We start from the raw sequence: 22,573 nt of genomic DNA, 5'->3' as shown, positions 1-22,573 counted from the left end.
TGGAAGAGCAGCTAACAATTTACTCTCAGGCAACAGTTTAACTTCTCTCTGAGAGATGCCTGGCAGAGAATGACCAAATGCAAGAATGCATACCTAGCACAAAATAGGAGCCTAAAGTTAGCCCAGTCACCACTCCCTCCTTAGGCCCTTAACCAGCCCATTGGTATTTTGTGTGTGTGAGTGTGTGTGTTTAAAGATAAAACAAGATGGCTAACAACTGAGCAGAATTCTCATTCAATTCTTAACATTTTATGGTAAACTCTACATGTTATCAGGAAATGAAAATTAAAACAATAATGAGGTACCACTACACACCTATTAGCATGGCTGAAATCTGGAACACTGATAATATCAAAGCTGGCGAGGATGTAGAGCAACAGGAATGCTCATACATTGCTGGTGGGAATGAAAAATGGTATAGCCACTTTGGAAGATGGCTCAGGGTTTTGTTTTGTTTTTTTACAAAACTAAACATACTCTTACCATACAATCCAGCAATTGCACTCCTTGGTATTTTCTCAAAGGAGTTGAAAACTTATTCCACATAAAAACCTGTACAAAGATGCTTATAGCAACTTTATTCATAATTGCCAAAATTTGGACTCAACCGAAATGTCCTTCAGTAGGTGAATGACAAACTGTGGTACATCCAGACAATGGAATATTATTCAACACTAAAAAGGAATGAGCTATAAAGCCATTAGCGGACATGGAAGAACCTTAAATTCATATTACTAAATGAAAGAAGCCAATCTGAAAAGGCTACATATCGTATGATTCCATACAATGGAATAGGTTCAGTTCAGGATCAAGTTGCCCAGGATCCAAGAAGAATAAAATAGCTTTATTTTTCATTTAGGCCTGATGAGCAATGAGAATAGAACATGTGAAAATTTTTTAAGATCAAAAATATATAATAAAAAGACACAGTTTTTTCAATTAGGTTTTATTTTATTATACAAAGCATTATGCAAAGTCCAAATCTTTTTAAAAGACAAAGAGTTAATGATTTACATGAGCAGAAAATTTATAATCCTTATAACCTGACTTTAGCTTTCAGTCCACCTAAAAATTACCTTGCTTTTGTTTAACGGATGGTTCCAAAGAAATGGACACTGATAATTCCCACTGCTGCTCTGATTCCATTCTCACTTTTAATATTATTTTTCAGACAGTTTAGTCAGTTTCAAGTGCCTTATCCTCTCCTCTCCACTTAGAATGCTTTATAGAACAGGCTATACTGTCCTATGGTCTCAGTTAACAAACTGCAGGACTTTTTAAGACAAACAGCATGGAACAGACAGTTAGCAATCTATATTTGGAGGCGTTGCTGCCTCCCACTCCTCCAATTTCCACAAGCTTGCTCTAGAACCCTTCACAAAATAACATCCTGATGCAAACTACAGACCAGGGACTTCTATTTTATCTCTGGGCCCACTTAAGTCTGGGCTTAAAACCCAGAGCAGATTCTGAAGGATGCAGAGGAGGATGCCCTGATGTGTCCCAGACTAATTCTCTCTGAATTGAGTGTATGATGCCTGCTGGCCAAACAATGCAATTCTGACATTTATTGTCATGTCTTTTGTTTGTCAAATAGTCTAACAATATTCTATAGTTTCAGCTCTCAGATCTAAGAGTATAAAATTCTTATTTAAAATTGGGTATGAAAATCCAGTATTCTCACAATACTAACACCTGCAAAATTCATAAACCCTGGAAAACACAGCTCAGAAAGCAGAAGATTTAAAAGTGTATGGAACTTTGTCTTAATAAAGATTCTGGTTTAAATAATTCTAATACTTTCCAAGCTTTGCTTCTAAAGGTATAACAATTTCTAACTTATCTGGATATTTTATAAGTACATATATGTACTTGGACTATGACTAAGAAAAAGAATAGAAATAAATTTTTTAAAATTAAGAAAAACCCAGTAAAACTCTTACAATTAGCTTAAATCACAAACTAATCACATTTTCTGAAGTAAAAGTTCATTAAGTTTATATTAAATTTAGATGGAAGTTATACATCAAATATTGTGTTCTATAATCAAAATCCCAGCTCACTGCATACAAACCAGACTATTGGATATTAAACACTGTTCCTTTAAACAACAACAAAAAAGATACTACTGATGATGAATTATGCTTTGATTTGACTTGGGCCCAAGCAAAGTATCTATTATATCTCCCTGAAAAGAAAAAAAAAAGTCACACAATTACAATGCAATAAAACACAAATTGAGAGGTAAAGTAGTCTTTAAAATGCCATTTAAAATTTATAAGCTAGTGATACACATATAAAGGGTATCCAATAAGATTGTAAAATGAAACAAACCAAGGTAAGTTTAAATAATAACATTTACTTCCTAGTATGAACCTGCTCTTTCCTATGAGAGATTCTCTTAACGAAGTTTGAAAAACAATTATAAGGATTCAGTAAAGGGACAATTTTGGCAGCTCCTGTTTAGCTTTAATGCCTAAATCTGTTTTCTCATCTGTAAAATAACTTTTAGTGTTGATGCTATCTTAAGCTCTTTGTTGATCTGTAGTGTTTGATTTAGAGAGAGTAAAATGTCTGAATTTCTATGTGGATTTTGTATTTCATTTAATAATAATGATCTTTGTACTAAAAGGGTAAATGAAACCAAAGATGGGAGGTGAGTTTTCAAGAAAGACATAGTGAAAAGATGGGAATTGGAAGCAGAAGACTAGAGTCTATCACATATAGGTGATCTTGAGGAAATCACTGATATCTGGGAATCTTAGTTTCTTTGAATGCATAATGGAAATATTAACATCCACTTCCAAAAACTGTTGTAAGAGGTGAATGAGCTAATGTAGGTGAAAGTGTTTTATAAACTCTAAAGAGTTATAAACACCTTAGATAATACATAAGTCAGTTCCTGTCTTTTAACCTATACTATACTCTTTGGTACTTCCCCATCCTTTAAGCTGTGACACATCAAATCAGTTGCTAAGTTGCTTCTCAAACCCACCTAAGTCTAGTTCAGTCTGTCACTTGGGCAAACGTAGTAGATCATTACTGTAGTTTGTTCACAGTTGTATTCTTAGTGCCTAAAACAGACCCTGTCTTATAGTGTATACTCAGTAAATATTTATTGAATGAACAGTCTATTTTTTCTGTCTTCAGTGTCTCTCAACATTAATGTGTGTACACACACACACACACACACACGTGTGTGTGTGTTTATATTTTTGACAATTTCACTTATCTTTTTGTTTTCCCTTTAATTTGGGAAAAAATGTACACTCAAAAGTACAGAGGAAAAGATGGCAAACATTTGTATATTGAAACATAAGAGTAGATATAGTATTTAGGAGTGATTCTCTACAGGCTGCCTCCAGAAAAGGAGTTGGTTTGTGCCACTGAAATTAGCTTCTGCCAAGTGCTTAAGCCATAATTCTGTTCGATGCAAGACTTAGGCCCCCATCAACCAAACCCCATCACACCAGGAGAGGAGTTGGTGCTTCAACAAACAATAAATGCTAATGTGGTGGTAAATCCTGTCAACAGCTAGCTACATCACAAAGTTATAACTGCAAGGCTTGGACCCCAACTGCCTGTTCATGTCAGGCATCAGGCTGATGTTACCCCTAACCATGAGCCCTGAGTCAGTAGGATAGGGCTAGAGCCAATGTTCTGCCATGTCCTATCACAATAATACTCTGACCCTTGATTACATTGGGAGGGTCCAGAGTTTCAGAAATTATGTCACTTAAAACCTCCTCCACAGCCCAAGGATCAAAGTCCTTCTCCTGCTGTGCAAGGCCACAGGAAGTGATGGGCAATGAGAATATGAGTGGGTGTTGTGGTCCTAAAATTGCTATTGATCCCTTCTCCGTGGGTTTTCCTCAGTGAACCCTGCTCCAGTACACTTTATGGGTGGGCTGTCTGGTACTTCGCCTTTGTGAAACACATATTTACCCCAAATCAACAAACATCGTCTTTGCCTTGAATATTTTCTAATAAAAGAAATAAAATTTTACTGATGAAATTCTCTTTGTACCCTTCCCCAATCCTATTCTTCCCTCATCTTTCACTTCCCAGAGGCAGCCTTTATCATAAATTTGATGTACATCTTTCCTATATAGTGAAATCATATGACTTCCAAAATTTTGATTAACTCTTGGTTAAAATTAATGAAGAAATTGTAGGTCATAATGTTACTCGGTAAGACATCTTGATGGGAAATAATGGTTTGACATTAATTACTTTGAGACTTTAAATTACTTTTATGATTATAATTCTTCTCTGAAAAGCTAAGGAGGAAGCGTATCAGTTAAGCTTGTGGTTAAAAACCTGATTAATAATTTTTTGTTTAATCTCTCAGAAATATAACCCTGAACCTTTAAAATATAATGGCCAAAGAGAATGAAAAACTTATTTGTATTAGGAAATTGTATTTATTTACTAATGTATGGAATATATTTGTTAAAAGAAAATTTTGCTCAGCAGCACTGAAATCATTAACACACATGCACACACACACACGTTTGTCGAAAACATTCAGACTCTCTGAGCTTAGCCTTCTGCTTACAGAGCATACTGCTCAAAATAAAAGATGTCTCTGATTCAAATCAAAACAAAAATGAAACATTTTTCTTTCACATTCCAGTCTATATTCTTTTCTTTTACTAACTATAAATAGAGCCAGTAAAGGACATAATTTTGATTTTTGTGTTTAAATAATATTACATAAATCATAACATATTGTATTTACCTTCCTGCAATTTGCTTTTGTCACTCAACACTGTGTTTTTTAAGGTTTATTCAAAATTTGTCATATTGACACATTGAAATATATATCATTTAAACTTCTGTATTGTAATCACTCATGTAATTATGCCATATTTTATTTATCCAGTCTCCCACTGATGATCATTTAGATTGCTTCCAATTTATCAATGTAGAAACAAAGCTGTTATGAACATTCTTTTCTCATTTGCATGTCTTTCAGACCACTACCAACAAATTAAACAAAGCCCTGGGAGATATACAGAATCCAAACAGATGTCATTTAAACATCAAGAACAATTATAGTCCTACCAGATAGGAAAACTGTAGTAATTTAGAATTAATGACACAGTCAATAAATGAACTGAAATGAATCAAGTAATGCAGCAACACATTCAGGGTTGCAGACTTCCATGAGAAGATGGAATATGCTGGTAATACATAATTAGACTTGAGGAGACACGGGCTTTGAGACGATTCCATATGGAGGGCATTGACAAATCAACTGTAAAATAGGGCTCAGCCTGGCAGCCAAGGTAGTCTGGAAAATGCCCTTAAACATCTACCGTCAATATGCATCTCAGCCAGTTGAGAAAATAATCTCCAAAGCTACCTGGAATGTTTCACTTGTTTCTTTATTGGGGAAACATATTTTTAGCCTGAGAAGAATAAAAGTTGTGTATAGAAATAATGTAGCAAATCAAACAGGTAATTTTAATACTTTTGTATTAAGGAATTTGTACATATTTGGAATTTTAAATATTCATTACATATAAAAGAATTTGTCATATTTGATTGTCTAACAAATAAATTTGTGATTCTAATTTTAATGTGTGATTAGATAACTGATTTAGACTTGTAATCATAGATTTAAATATTATTAACTTGTAAAGAGCATGGAAACATTTAGGAAAGTTTAAGATTCAGCATATTCAATATTTTAAATACATTAAATTAATAAAAAGTCCTTAAGTATCTGAGATTTGTTGGCCCTAAGACAATTGAAGTACTTAAAAATCCAATATATTAAATCCATAAATGTAATTTAAAGAATTTAAAGAAATTTAATTGTTACAAAACCTCACTTAAAAGTAGGTATTAAAGTTTCCTAGACTTAGAATAATAAAATATATAATCTAAATGTAAGAGCTTAAGGTGACCTAAAGTTTTTTTAAAATTTTGTAACATATTTGAATGTGAATGTTTGAAATGAATCTAGACTGAGTAATCTTCTCTATGTCTAAAAGAAACATTAAAAAAAACTCACATTGCTACCTTATACATGTTTCCTGGTACACATGTGCAAGAGAATCTTGACATATTCCCATGACCCTTGCATAACAATTCCTGGGCTTCCCTGGTGGCGCAGTGGTTGAGAGTCCGCCTGCCAATGCAGGGGACACGGGTTCGTGCCCCGGTCTGGGAAGAGCCCACGTGCCGCGGAGCGGCTGGGCCCGTGAGCCATGGCCGCTGGGCCTGCGCTCCGGAGCCTGTGCTCTGCAACGGGAGAGGCCACAGCAGTGAGAGGCCCGCGTACCACGAAAAAAAAAAAAAAAAAAAAAAGAATTCCTAGTTCCCTACAACTCTGCTAATACTTGATATTGGCTAATATTTTAATTTTTGTAAATCTGATCAATATGAACTGGTATCTTGTATAACTTTAATTGCACATCCCCTCATTATTAGTGAGAATGAATATTGCTTCACAAGTTTATTTGATAATCTAGTTTCCTCTACTCTGAGTTAATATTTTATACGTTGCCTATTTAAAAAATTGAGTTCTTATTGTTTTGTAGGAGTTCTTTATACATTTTGGATATTAAATGTCTTTTATATATCTTGGAAATTTCTTCTTCCAATCTGTTTCATTTAACTTGGCATATGGAATCCTGAACAGAAAATGTTAATTTTGACATAATAATCATACAAAGAATAATTGAGATTTATTGAGAGCTTACTATGTGCCAGCAACAGTTCTAACCACTTTGCACATATTCACTCAATCTTTTTTTCACTCAATCTTTTTTTTTTTTGCGGTATGAATATTCGGTATGAATATTCATACCACAAAAAATATGCGGTATGAATATTCACTCAATCTTTTTTTTTTGCGGTATGAATATTTTCATTGAATGCAAAAATATCTTGCATTCAATGAAAATATTAAAATGTTTTATATGGAAAAAATAAGCCATTAGGGGTGCACATCTCAGAGCAGACTAAAATTGTTATGTAAGGAGACCAATGTATTTTTAAAATTACTTTATGTAGTGTAATGATTTGTAAAATGGATAAGTAAAAGACTAAAATTCATTCATGATCCTACCCCTAAAAAATAATGCTTCTAATATGTTGAATTTTTCTCTAGTTTTTCAATGCATATTTATTCAAAAACATCTATTGACTAACTACTACAAGCCAGACACTGTACTAGGTCACAGGGATATAGCCCAGAGCAAAAGAGACAAAATTCACTGTTTACGTGGCACTTACAATCTAGCTGTGGAAGACTAGCAATTAACAAAATAAATCAATAAAGAATATGGTATATACCAAGTAAGTGTTACTGCGAAAAATAAGTTATGGAAGAGTATTGAATAGGGAGTGTGGGCAAGAGTAGAGGTTGCAATTTTAAATAAGGTGGCCAGTGAAGACTTCACTGAGAAAGTGACATTTCAGCAAAGACTTGCAGTGGGTAGAGGAACAAACTGTGTGGATTTTAGGGAGAGGGAATGACAAGTACAAAGTCCCAAGCAAGCTAGTATGTATGTAGGTAGGTATTCTCTGTTTGTTTTCTTGCTTGTTTGTTTGTTTAACATTTATAGTCCATATGGTTGGGGTAGAATTGCACCTCTGACATGTGCCCCAAATCTAATCAGCACATCTGACTTTCCTGGTCATATTTCCCTCTGGTTCGATATTTAGATTGTTTCCTTTTTCTTTTTCTCTTTTTTTCTTTCATTTTCTTTTTCTTTTTTCCTCATCCCATCACAAAATATGCTATAACTCATTTCTTTGATTGCCTTTATGAATATTTCTGTAGGACAGAGTCTCAAAAGTGGACAATTCTGGTTCAGATTGCCAAATTGCTTCCAAAGAAGTTATTCCAATTTCTATTTCAACCATCAGTATAGGAGAGGACCTATCTTATCAAATTTTTGCCAGGAATAAGTAGTCCAATTTAAAAAAAACTTTGTTAATTTGATATATGAGAATGGTATCACATTTTAATTTAACAATTTTTTATTAGTGAGGTTAAATTTTTAAATATATTTACTAGCCATTTTTTGTGAATGAACTGTTCCTGACCATTACTCATGCTTCTATTGGAGTCTTAATGTTTTTTCTTATTGATTTGTACATATTTTTAATATTTTTAACATGTTGATATATTCATGATAATAATTACCAGATTACTCCTTAAAATAGAAATGTAAACATAAACAGAAAAAATTGAAAAGCTGTCTTGAAAATAATGGGCATCTATATGGTATATATACAATGGAATATTACTCAGCCATAAAAAAATAAAATTTTGCCATTTGCAACAACATGGATGGACCTGGAGGGCATTATGCTTAGTGAAGTAAGTCAGAGAAAAATAAACACTATATGTTTTCACATATATGTGGAATCTAAAAAATAAAACGAATGAATGTAGCAAAACAGAAACAAGACTCATAGATACAGAGAACAAATCAGTGGTTACCAGTGGGGAGAGGGGAGGGGAAAGGAGCAGATAAGAGAAGGGGATTAAGAGGTACAAATTACCAGGTATAAAATAAATAAGATACAAGGATATAATGTACAACACAGGATATATACCCAATATTTTATAATAACTTTAAGTATACTCTATAAAAATATCAAATCACTATGTTGTACACCTGAAACTAATATAACATTGTAAATCAACTATACTTCAATTTAAAATTTTTTTTAAACAATAAATAAGTAAATATATAATTACATAAATAATTCTTAAAATAATGGGCATCTAGTAATACGGATTTGCTTGTCAAAGTTTTACAACAAAGTTTTGATATTTGAAAATCAGAGTAAGGGAAGAGGATAATGCTAAACCAACAGAAACAAATGCCAATTTCAGGAACACTGGATAATATCTAAAAATATTTTTTGTAAAAGTCTTTGAATATTTGCAGTAAGCAGTCCCAACCATATACTAGGGACAATTTTAAGTTCTTTCATATAATATTTATAATTATTCTGCCCAACAACATTATTTAATTTTACAGATAGAGAACGTGAGACTCAAAGAAAATAAGCCTAGTAGGGGCCACGCCTAGTAGGTAGCAACTCTTGGGACTTACATTCTTTCCATTGCACCACACTTAACATACGTTTAAGAAATGTAAATCTCTTCCATGCCACAAAATTACAACTGAATAAAATCATAGAATGACATAAATTTTGACTTTTGAGTCTTACCCGGTTAGAGTCCAAAGCAGGGGGCATATTTCTTAATTCATACACAGCAACTTGTCCATCACTGTCTCCCACCAGAAGGCAATCTGTTTGCTTAGTGAAGAGAACAGTTGTGAACTTGATTCCAGGGTTAGCAACATTCACAATCAGAGGGTCCAAACTGTAATGAAATATTTTATTTGTAAATTTAGTTGTTGTTAATATGTTCTTTTTAGATATGGACTAAGAGAAATCTGAGATATTTGTGATTTCATGTAACAAAAACGAAAAGCTTCTTTATGTGTTTCCAAAAGCAAAAAAACTGCTTCTGACTCCTTATTCAATCAAAACTTTCATTTTTTCAATAAACTAATTTCAACGAAATAAATTAAAGCAGTTCACAATTAAGATGTGAACTCATAATTTAAACTCCCATGATAAGTAATTTTATGCATTAACTTGGCTAGGCTGTGGTATCCAGTGTTTGGTCAAACACCAGTCTACACGTTGCTGTGAAGTATCTTTTTTTTTTTTTTTTTTTAGATATGATTAACTTAAATCAGTAGAATTTGAATAAAGCAGATTACCCTCCGTAAAGTGAGTTGGCCGCATCCAATCTATTGAAAGCCTTAAAAGAAAAGACTGAGGTCCCTGAAGTAGAATAAAATTCTACCTCCAGACTGCCTTTGTACTCAATACTGCAACATGGACTCCTCTGATGGAAATTCCAGGTTGCCAGCCTGTCATGCCGGCTTGGGACTTGCCAGGTCCCACAATCATGTGAGCCAATATTTTTAAATCTCTCTCTCTCTCTTTATTGGTTTAGTTTCTCTGAAGATCCCTAATACAACTCCTTAAATAATAAATGTCTCTTAACAGAAGGATGTTTTGATCCAAATGAACCCCTCCCTGGAACATAAATGAATCTCGGGCTTCCCTGGTGGCGCAGTGGTTTAGAATCCACCTGCCTATGCAGGGGACATGGGTTCAAGCCCTGGTCCGGGAAGATCCCACATCCCTGTGGAGCAACTAAGCCTGTGCGCCACAACTACTGAGCCTGTGTGCCACAACTACTGAGCCCACATGCCTAGAGCCCGTGCTCTGCAAGAAGAGAAGCCATGGCAATAAGAAGCCCATACATCACAATGAAGAGTAGCCCCCGCTCACCGCAACTAAAGAAAGCTCGCAGGCAGCAACGAAGACCCAACGCAGCCAAAAATAAAATAAAATAAATTTATTTAAAAAAATTAAAAATTAAATTAAAAAATAAATGAATCTGAACAAGATCGAAAACCTTGTTCAAACGTTCTCTGAACAAGAACCTTTCCTACTCTTGGTTATCCAAAGTAATCCATTGACACCCTTATAAAATAAAAGCAGCAGTCACTTGCATACTTCTGAAGAAATGTTGCCCTGGGAACTACAATTTTACTAGAAAAAATAAAATCAGAGGTAGGATCATTTAAGTAGCCACTTTCTACCTTAGTCATCTCATACTCAAAAATAAATTGCTTTGTGTTGTAATCCTTGATTTTGGGGTCAAACTGTTTTATAGAACAAGCCATGATGAAAATTTCCAGTTACTAAATTATTAATCTCTAGGAAAAAATTTGCAATTAATAATAAACCCATTGAATTTTATGTCATTTATTTTAAACAAGAATGCATTTCCATGCTTCATCTGCTAATAACTTGCCTAAAGATCTATAATATTTTCCAATATTGAAATATTGATTGAATAAGTATTACAGAACCATTAAACACTTTATTCCAGCATTGTATAAACTTTCATATTAAAAAGGATAGATGGCCTAGATGGCACTCTCATAACTTTGGTGTAACACTTAAAATAAGAAATTTTAATTAAATGCATGCCCCTTCAAATATGTTTTAAAGCAAGGTAAGAGAGTAAGCAAATATTATAAAAAATACTTATTTTGCTCCCTTTCTTTATCTTATTATAGAAAGTCTTTAGTTAATTAGACACAATTAGAACAGTGCCTCTCTGCATTCTTCCATAAACCAGGCAATGACAAAGAATTCAAGCTAGTTATGATATCCTATATCAGCCTGTAAAAGTTTATGGAGAGGGCTTCCCTGGTGGCGCAGTGGTTGAGGGTCTGCCTGCTGATGCAGGGGACACGGGTTCGTGCCCCGGTTCTGGGAAGATCCCACATGCCGCGGAGCGGCTGGGTCCGTGAGCCATGGCCACTGAACCTGCACGTCTGGAGCCTGTGCTCCGCAACGGGAGAGGCCACAACAGTGAGAGGCCCGCGTACCGCAAAAACAAAAAGTTTATGGAGATGGAGTAAGGTAATCTATTTTCATTCAAATATTTTTCATTCAAATATTTTTAAATGACATATGGTATAAGTAATTAACATTAATATATTATTCTATTTTAGAATATGGTAATTTCAAGAATTATCTGGGTGTTTTAAATGTGCTCTGAAATGTTGGCATGTTATTTCAGTGTTTCCATTTAAATTGCTCTTGTAATATTTTTGCACAAAAAGGACTAAGAAAGACTATTTTGGTTGAAGAAAAGGAAAAAATAATTTGTTCATATTTTAATGTCTTCTGTGGAAACACTAGGGATGAATTTTGTTGGTACAGTTATTAATTCAGAATATTTGAAACAGTAGTGAACAGCTGACAAGAATTAAGCAAACATAGATATTGAAAAGTTAAAACACCTTCTTTCCACGTGAATGTTTTGCAAACTTTTTCCCCATGTCATAATTTTATACTACATTCCTTGTTTTTCTTAAATAAAATAATACTTTGCAAGTTCAAAACTATATTTATTATCCTGGCATATCTCTTTATTCACAAAGGACTCTCACAGTGTAAACTATTACTTGTCTTAAAGTAACTACAGTTCTCTCTAACCAATGTCAGTACTATCAGGTATCATTTAGATTGAACTGCTTCTATTAGAAATAACTCCAAGAAAAATATTAACACTTACGTGCTGAAGTGAAGGTCCCAAACCTCCACTCTGCTCTCGTTTGCAGCTGCAAATATATAGGATGATTTTGGAGACCAAGCAACATCATAAACAACATAAGTAGTTGGATAAAAACTCAAAAATGGCTTAAGATTCTCATGTTGCCATATAATAATGCCCCAATCTGCAGAACAGCTTAAGAATACATCATGACAAAATGGATTCCATGCTATTTTATACACTGGACCCTGGAATTAGAAAAATAAATTAAAATACATAGGTAAGTAGGATTTAACCTCTTATACTTTAAACTTGACCAACAAATTAAAAATGCTCAGATTTCTAAAACCTTATACACCATGTAATTATTGTGTGGGTATTATTATAGCTGAAAATAAGGCCATAAATTGAATCTCTTCCTTAAATTACGCCATTCAGAAACATAAAAATATAGTTGCTACAATACTCACTAAATATTAATACATATTATACTACTTTTAAAAATATAAGGAATGTTAAGGAAAATAAATAGAAATAAGGGAGAAAATGAAGAAAGCATAGTTGGAACAATCATAAAAAATGTAGAGAATAGGTATATGCCAGAGACAATTTCACTCTGGGATCAGCATGTCAACATAAGCAAAGTCGCTTAGAAACAAATAAAAATTGTGGCTTCTGCAACTGGCAAGAAGAAATCAAGGATACCTAGAAGCCAAATTAAATGACCCCCATGTTATTGGTGTTTTCTGTATAAGAAAGCACTTAATTCAAGCTGGTATTTTTAACTCTGAAGTTGTAAATTATTGCATAAAAAAATGCTGTGCCTAATGATACTATCTTTTTCAGAAATATTGCAAGATAAAATTTTCCATACCTACTATAATTAAACTAACCTTGTGTCCTCTGTAGGTAGCTAGATATTGCTCATTATATGAACAAGAACATTTGTGAATATGACCTTCTTCAGTGCCAGCCAAATAGATATTTGTGTCCTATAACACAAAAAAATCAAAATGCATTTGCTTGTGATATATTAGTAAATGTGCTAAATAGAAGATTAGATGATTCAATATCTCTTAGAGACAATTCAAGAACCAAACTAGAAATACTATCTAGAAGACAGTTGATTGTTGTCTTTTTCTTTCTATCATGATTTTACAATAATTAAATTACCTTGAAGGACTACTGTGCAAAGAAAATACAGACATTTTTCTTTGCTGGAATAAAGGGTAGAAATTTGCATCCTGTCTAGAAATTACATGAACAAACACTGGCTTAAAATGAGGAAGAAACTTTCTAACATTTAGAGCTACCTGACAATGGAACTAACAATCCAGGGAAATAGTAAGTGTTCTTTCATTTGAACTAGTCAAAGAGAAGACAAATGACTTAACAATAACTATTTATGTACATAATGCTGAAGAAATTATTCTTGCTGGGAATGAGAGATTGAACTAGATGGAGTCTCAGACATCTTTTAACTCTAAATGTATGTAACAAATAGGGATTTAAAATGTAGTTTCTACAATGAAGTCATAATCAAAAAGTCTGAAAGTCAGTGCTCTAAGTCCTGACTATGTAGTGTCAGCCTCACCTGGGAGCATTGTGCAGTGGCAGAATTTCAGGCCCTGTCCCAGACCTACTGAATCAGAATCTGCATTTTAACAAGATTCCCAAGTAATTTGTAAGTACACTGAAATATGAGACCCACTGCTTAGCATACACCAGAACTTAAGAATGCAATTACTAGGTTATGTTGTATATGTAGTTTAAATTACACAATAAAGTATACTGTTTTTCCCAAAGTAGTACTACCGATTTACATTCAGCAATATATAAAATTTCCCTTTGACACACATTCTCTTCAATAGTTTGTTACATCAGAAATCTTAAATTTTGCCATTCTATTAGGTATAAAATTATTTACACCTAATGGTTTTAAGTTCCATTTATATGGATATTAACAAGGTTGAGCACATTTTTATAAATAAAGAAAAAAGAATGAAAAGAATTGAAAACAGTCTCAGAGACCTCTGGGACAACATTAAACGCACCAACATTCGAATTACAGGGCTCCCAGAAGATGAGAAAAAGGAAGGGACTGAGAAAATATTTGAAGAGATTATACTTGAAAACTTCCCTAATATGGGAAAGTAAATAGTTAATCAAGTCCAGGAAGCACAGAGAGTCCCATACAGGATAAATCCAAGGAGAAACAAGTCAAGACACATATTAGTCAAACTATCAAAAATTAAATACAAAAAAAAATATTAAAATCAGCAAGGGAAAAACAGCAAATAACATACAAGGGAATCCCCATAAGGTTAACAGCTGATCTTTCAGCAGAAACTCTGCAAGCCAGAAGGGGGTGGCAGGACATATTTAGAGTGATAAAGGGGAAAAACCTACAACCAAGATTACTCTATCAGCAAGGATCTCATTCAGATTTGATGGAGACAAGCAAAAGCTAAGAGAATTCAGCACCACCAAACAAGCTTCACAACAAATGCTAAAGGAACTTCTCTAGGCAGGAAACATGAGAGAAGGAAAAGACCTACAATAACAAACCCAAAACAATTAAGAAAATGGTAATAGGAACATACAGATTGATAACTACCTTAAATGTAAATGGATTAAATGCTCCAACCAAAAAATATAGGATGGCTGAATGGACACAAAAACAAAACCCGTATATATGTTGTCTACAAGAGACCCACTTGAGACCTAGGGACACATACAGACTGAAAGTGAGGGGATAAAAAAAGATATTCCATGCAAATGGAAATCAAAAGAAAGCTGGAGTAGCAATTCTCATATCAGACAAAATAGACTTCAAAATAAAGACTATTACAAGAGACAAAGAAGGACATTATGTAATGATCAAGGGATCAATCCAAGAAGAAGATACAACAATTGTAAATATTTATGCACAAAACATAGGAGCACCTCAATACATAAGGCAAATTCTAACAGCCATAAAAGGGGAATCGACAGTGACACAATCATAGCAGGGGACGTTAACACCCCACTTTCACCAATGGACAGATCATCCAAAATGAAAATAAGTAAAGAAACACAAGCTTTAAATGATACATTAACCAAGATGGACTTAATTGATATTTATAGGATATTCCATCCAAGAAAACAGAATACACTTTCTTCTCAAGTGGTAATTCTCCAGGATAGATCATATCTTGGGACACAAATCAAGCCTTGTAAATTTAAGAAAATTGAAATCATATCAAGCATCTTTTCCAACCACAGTGCTATGAGACTGGATATCAATTACAAGAAAAATTCTGTAAAAAATACAAAAACATGGAGGCTAAACAATACACTACTAAATAACCAAGAGATCACTTAAAAAATTAAGGAGGAAATCAAAAAATACCTAGAAGCAAATGACAATGAAAACACGACAACCCAAAACCTATGGGATGCAGCAAAAGCAGATCTACGAGGGAAGTTTATAGCAGTACAATCTTATCTCAAGAAACAAGAAACACCTCAAATAAACAACCTAAACTAACACCTAAAGCAATTAGAGAAAGAAGAACAAAAAATCCAAAGTTAGCCAAAGAAAAGAAACCATAAAGATCAGATCAGAAATAAATGAAAAAGAAATGAAGGAAACAATAGCACAGATCAATGAAACTAAAAGCTGGTTCCTTGAGAGGATAAACAAGATTTATAAACCATTAGCCAGACTCATCAAGAAAAAAAGAAAGACCCAAACAAATAGAATTAGAAATTAAAAAGAAGTAACAACTGACACTGCAGAAATACAAAGGATCATGAAAGATTGCTACAACCAACTATATGCCAATAAAATGGACAACCTGGAAGAAATGGACAAATTCTTAGAAAATCACAACCTTCTGAGACAGAACCAGTAAGAAACAGAAAATATAAACAGATCAATCACAAGCACTGAAATTGAGACTTTGATTAAAAACCTTCCAACAAACAAAAGCCCAGGACCAGATGGCTTCAGGGGTGAATTCTATCAAACATTTAGAGAAGAGTTAACACCTATACTTCTCAAACTCTTCCAAAATATAGCAGAGGGAGAAACACACCCAAACTCATTGTACAAGGCCACCATCACCCTGATACCAAAACCAGAAAAATATGTCACAAAGAAAGAAAACTACAGGCCAATATCGCTGATGCAAAAATCCTCAATAAAATACTAGCAAAGAGAATCCAAGAGCACATTAAAAGGATCATACACCATGATCAAGTGGGGTTTATCCCAGGAATGTAAGGATTCTTCAGTATATGCAAATCGATCAACGTGATACACCATATAAACAAATCGAAGGGGAAAAACATATGATCATCTCAATAGATGCAGAAAAAGCTTTCAACAAAATTCAACACCCATTTATGATAAAAATCCTCCAGAAAGTAGGCATAGAGGGAATTTACCTCAACATAATAAAGGCCATATATGACAAACCCACAGCCAACATCATCCTCAATGGTGAAAAACTGAAACCATTTCCACTAGGATCAGGAACAAGACAAGGTTACCCACTCTCACCACTATTATTCAACATAGTTTTGGAAGTTTTAGCCACAGCAATCAGAGAAGGAAAAGAAATAAAAGGAATCCAAATTGGAAAAGAAGAAGTAAAGCAGTCACTGTTTGCAGATGACATGAAACTATACATAGAGAATCCTAAAGATCCTACCAGAAAACTACTAGAGCTAATCAATGAATTTGGTAAAGTAGCAGGATACAAAATTAATGCACAGAAATCTCTGGCATTCCTATACACTAATGATGAAAAATCTGAAAGTGAAATTAAGAAAACACTACCATTTACCATTGCAACACAAAGAATAAAAACCTAGGAATAAACCTACCTAAGGAGACAAAAGACCTGTATGCAGAAAATTACAACACACTGATTAAAGAAATTAAAGATGATACAAATAGATGGAGAGTTATACCATGTTCTTGGATTGGAAGAATCAACATTGTGAAAATGACTATACTACCCAAAGCAATCTACAGATTCAATACAATCCCTATCAAACTACCAATCACATTTTTCACAACAAGAACAGAAAATTTCACAATTTGTATGGAAACACAAATGACCCTGAACAGCCAAAGCAATCATGAGAAAGAAAAACGGAGCTGGAGGAATCAGGCTCCCTGACTTCAGACTATACTACAAAGCTACAGTAATCAAGACAGTATGGTACTGGCACAAAAAGAAATACAGATCAATGGAACAGGATAGAAACACCAGAGATAAACCCACGCACCTATGTTCACCTTATTTTTGATAAAGAAGGCAAGAATATACAGTGGTAAACGACAGCCTCTTCAATAAATGGTCCTGGGAAAACTGGAGAGCTACATGTAAAAGAATGAAATTAGAACACTCCCTAACACCATACACAAAAATAAACTCAAAATGGATTAAAGACCTAAATGTAAGGCCAGATACTATCAGGAAAACATAGGCAAACACTCTATGACATAAATCACAGCAAGATCCTTTTTGACCCACCTCCTAGACAAATGGAAATAAAAACAAAAATAAACAAATGGGACCTAATGAAACTTAAAAGCTTCTGCACAGCAAAGGAAACCATAAACAAGACTAAAAGACAACCCTCAGAATGGGAGAAAATATTTGCAAATGAAGCAACTGACAAAGGATTAATCTCCAAATTTACAAGCAGCTCATGCAGCTCAGTATCAAAAAAACAAACAACCCAATTCAAAAATGGGCAGAAGACCTAAATAGACATTTCTCCAAAGAAGATATACAGATCGCCAACAAACACATGAAAGAATGCTCAACATCATTAATCATTAGAGAAATGCAAATCGAAACTACAATGAGATATCATTTCACACAGGTCAGAATGGCCATCATCAAAAAATCTAGAAACAATAAATGCTGGAAAGGGTGTGGAGAAAAGGGAACCCTCTTGCACTGTTGGTGGGAATGTAAATTGATACAGCCACTATGGAGAACAGTATGGAGGTTCCTTAAAAAACTAAAAGTAGAACTACCGTACAACCCAGCAATCCCACTACTGGGCATATACCCTGAGGAAAACATAATTCAAAAAGAGTCATGTACCACAATGTTCATTGCAGCTCTATTTACAATAGCTAGGACATGGAAGCAACCTAAGTGTCCATCAACAGATGAATGGATAAAGATGTGGCACATATATACAATGGAATATTACTCAGCCATAAAAAATAAATGAAATTGAGTTATTTGTAGTGAGATGGATGGACCTAGAGTCTGTCTTATAGAGTGAAGTAAGTCAGAAAGAGGAAAACAAATACCATATGCTAACACACATATATGGAATCTAAAAAAAAAAAAAAAAGGTCATGAAGAACCTAGGGGCAAGACGGGAATAAAGACGCAGACCTACTAGAGAATGGACTTGAGGACATGGCTAGCGGGAAGGGTAAGCTGGGACAAAGTGAGAGAGTGGCATAGACATATATACACTACCAAATGTAAAATAGATAGGTAGTGGGAAGCAGCCGCATAGCACAGGGAGATCAGCTCGGTGCTTTGTGACCACATAGAGGGGTGGGATAGGGAGGGTGGGAGGGAGGGAGATGAAAGAGGGAAGAGATATGGGGACATCTGTATATGTATAACTGATTTACCTTGTTATAAAGCAGAAAGTAACACACCATTGTAAAGCAATTATACTCCAATAAAGATGTTAAAAAAATTTTTTTAAGTAAGTAAATAAATAAATATGGTGTAAACATCACAATTAAAAGGCTGAGATTGTAAGATTGGATAAAAAAGCAAGACAACTATATGCTACCTAAAAGAAACATACCAAATATAAAGACACAAATAGGTTAAATGTAAAGGATGGGAAATGATAAACCATGATAATACTAGTTAAAAGAAAGCTGGAGTAGCTACATTAATATCAGACTAAATAGATTTCAGAATAAAGAATGTTACCAGTTATAAATAAGGCCATTTTATAATGATAAGGGAGTTGATTAATCGAGAGAATGTGACAATCCTAAACACTTATGCACTTAAAACAAAACTTCAAGATACATAAAACAAAAACCGATAGAATTTCAAGGAAAAAAAGAAAAATTCACAATTATTGTCAGAGACTTCAATCTCTTTCTCTCAATGACTGATGGAAGAAATCGGCAGAAAATCAGCAAGGATATAGTAAACTTGAACAACACCATCAACCCACTTAAACTGATTGACATCCACAGAACATTCCACCCAACAGTAGCAGAATATACACTTTTCTCAAGTGCATAGGGAACATTTACAAGTAAAAATCACATTCTGGGCTTTAAAACAAATTTCAATAAATTCAAAAAGATTCAGCTTATAAAAAGTTTGTTCTTTGATCATGATAGGATTGAATTAGAAATCAACAGCAAGATCCTTGGAAAAGCCCCAAATATTTGGAAACTAAATTACATGCTTCTAAATAACACATCAATCAAATAAGAAATCAAAGGAGCACTATTGATGTTTTGGGCCAGCTAGTTCTTTGTTTGGGTCAGGGGAGGACAGTGGCTGTCTTGTGCATTGTAACGTATTTAGTGGCATCCCTGACCTCTGCCTACTAGATGCCAATAGCACTCCTCCCCACATCCCACCCCCCAGAGCTGCAACAACCAAAAATATCTCAAGACATTGTGAAATGTCCCTGATGGGAAACTACTCCCCTCCCTGCCCACATTGAGGACCACTGCTCTAGAGTCAAGGTGAAAAGGAGATTACAGGAATTTGAGAATGAAGGCAGTTAGAATATGACTGCAGTAATAAAAGTGAAATGTAATAAAGGCCTGAACCACATTAGCAGTAGTAGACTTGGACTAGAAGGAGTGGGACAATCTTACTTAAATATCATTTGGGTAATAGGGTAGAATAGAGTAAGAGCTCAAGTTTTGGCTTAAACAAGTAGGTGGATGATGGTGTCACTAAAGAGATAATCATATTACATATCAGAAAATATATAGGATATGTGTTTTTGCAAGTCTGTCATAGTGGCTGAATTTCTGATTCCAAAGGACCTCTGGATAAAAAGAATTAGAAAAGTAGAACTTTACTAAGAGTGCTCTGACTTGACTTTGGTCTTGACAAACATGATCTTAAGTGGTCTTCCTGATCCCCAGAATCATGAGTCACCACTCACATTGAGATATGGAGGACTATATAGTGGATTTGGTTTCTATAAGTATGATAGAGCAGCAGAGCACCGAAGAGAGGCAAGGAGGGGCATTCAAGTTAAACATGGAGTTGTAAAGATAGTTCCATAGTTGCTCAGAAATACAGACCTTTCCTCCAGAAAGCAGAAAAAGGACAGCCAACTGGAATGTGCCATTCTACCTTAGGCTGACACCTATGATACTTATGTGTGTGACTTTTTTATTTACAAGGCGCAATATTTATTAACATGCTGACATTTTGTCTTGATTTATATCTTAATACACTTCAATTATCAGCAGTTGTTATATGCAATAGTAAATAATAGATTGAAATAATTTACCTTGGGGTGAAAAGCAAAGCACATTCCAGGAGCCTGTCGAGATATCAAAGCTTCACCTTTCTTTTCTTTTTCCCCTCCTTTTTTGCTGCTGCTAGCAGTAGTTCTCCTCAAACGCATCAAATCTTTATTTAAAGAAAAAATACATATATTATGTACCACAGGAAATAATAATGTAGATATGTCCCTTCTGCAAAGAATATGATTTCTGCCATCCTTTGCAGGTCATTAGGTTAAAATTAGCAAATACCAGAGCTAGATGCTTAGAAAAACAATGACCAAGCCCAGTTTTTTTTTCTTATTTAGCCAAACCTAAATTTGTCACCTCTTACACATAGTTCACTAGGAATTTTTAATTCAGCACTAACAAGAGAAAGATAATTTGGTGTCTGTGTGTGTATTTATTTATTTTTACCATGACAGTCCAGTCCTTTCCGTATAACCCATTTGGAGATCCTTCCATCTGCTGATATAGAAACTAGCATTTCTCTTTTATCACCTGCTGTCCCTCGATCTTGTTCTATCCACTGTAGTTGCCATACAGGTCCCAAATGTTTTTGAGGTGATTCGCTAAAACAGGGAAAAGCATGAAATATAAAATAGTTATAATAATTTTAAAATTCTTGGGGTATAAGCGACTTAGAGTATAAGTGATAAGGACAGCTTCCTAGAGCATCATGACCTACTCATGGAATGATACTTTTGTTGTTCAAAACTGGACTTTTACTTTAAGTATTTTGAAAAACAGGAAAAAAAATCACTTTGCTAATATTCACTGGTGTTTTTCTCATTTCTTACAAAAGGAAAATTTTATTGCCTTTAGTTATATTAGCTATCATATCAGGGATACAAAAGCAAACATTTTCTTTTTTTAGAATCTACTTCTCTTACTCCATTTACTTTTTCCTAGTTGTGTAAATTAAATTTATTTTAGACACATTGAATATTATTATCTCCATCTTTATAAGGATATTTTTCATAGCTTAAATGAGTAAGTCATTTAAGTCTTATTCAAGTAAATAGTTACCTCACCCTTCTTCCTATGTTTCAGGATTGCCCACTGGCTTGATTCTCTCTAGGGCTGAGATTTAAAAGTTTTATGATGAATTATAATCACTTCTCAGATTACTGGCTGCTTTCCTGTCAGATTAATGGGTTGCTTTGTTCCTAGTACTGACTCCCTTGATTTTTTATGCAAACTCTCCAAATCAGTAGTTCTGAATTTTTTAAAGTCTATATATCTTTGATTATTTGGTAAAAGTTATGGACCCTCTTCCCAGAAACAAGCACAAAGGCTCACGCTTACAAAACTATGTAAATAATTTCAAAATTAAGCTAAAGAACACCTGCTTTAATGCCTATTTCCAGTTATTGTGAAGTTTATGCAAACACTAATATAAATATACCGCCTCATTTTGCTCCACTGGTATCTGGTTTATTATAAAAACCTAAGATATCTTTCAATATCTTTAACATTTTATTTTCTCAATATGTCTCATTCATTCATTCTTAATCAAACACTTACTGTAATCCTGTTATATGCCTGATATTATGTGACATACTGAGGATACAAAGGTAAGGAAGACATAATCCTTGCCCTCAGAGCTTACAGCCTCCTCAGGGAGATATATATGTAAATGATTTATACAAAGCACAATAAAGGCTACAATAAACGTATGTATCGGATGCACAAAAGAAAAGAATGGGCAGGTTTCCTGGAAGAGGTGACACGGAAGCAATAAAGGATACAACTTTCATTTATAAGGTGAATAAGTTCTGGAAATCTAATGTACAGCATGGTGATTATAGTTAATAATACTGTATTGCATACTTGAAATTTGCTAAGAGAGTAGATCTTAAGTGTCCTCACCACTCACACATAAAATGGTAATTATGTGAGGTTATGGT

At 34.1% G+C, this 22,573-nt stretch overlaps 1 protein-coding gene across 1 annotated transcript in view; it reads right to left on the bottom strand.

Moving 5' to 3' along the window:
- Positions 1-930: 930 nt before the first annotated feature.
- Positions 931-22,573, bottom strand: part of DNAI4 (dynein axonemal intermediate chain 4) — a 125,304-nt gene continuing 103,661 nt past the window's right edge. The window contains 6 exon segments of the mRNA XM_004286810.3: positions 931-2,188; positions 9,205-9,361; positions 12,152-12,378; positions 13,024-13,122; positions 20,669-20,790; positions 21,081-21,235. Coding sequence (XP_004286858.2) covers positions 2,126-2,188; positions 9,205-9,361; positions 12,152-12,378; positions 13,024-13,122; positions 20,669-20,790; positions 21,081-21,235 — 823 coding nt within the window. The 3' untranslated portion in view covers positions 931-2,125.

Source organism: Orcinus orca, chromosome 1 (assembly GCF_937001465.1).
Source record: "Orcinus orca chromosome 1, mOrcOrc1.1, whole genome shotgun sequence".
NCBI classification, from domain to species: domain Eukaryota; kingdom Metazoa; phylum Chordata; class Mammalia; order Artiodactyla; family Delphinidae; genus Orcinus; species Orcinus orca.
The sequence above is the reverse complement of the archived record's forward strand: the minus strand, read 5'-3'. Positions and strand labels throughout refer to the sequence as shown.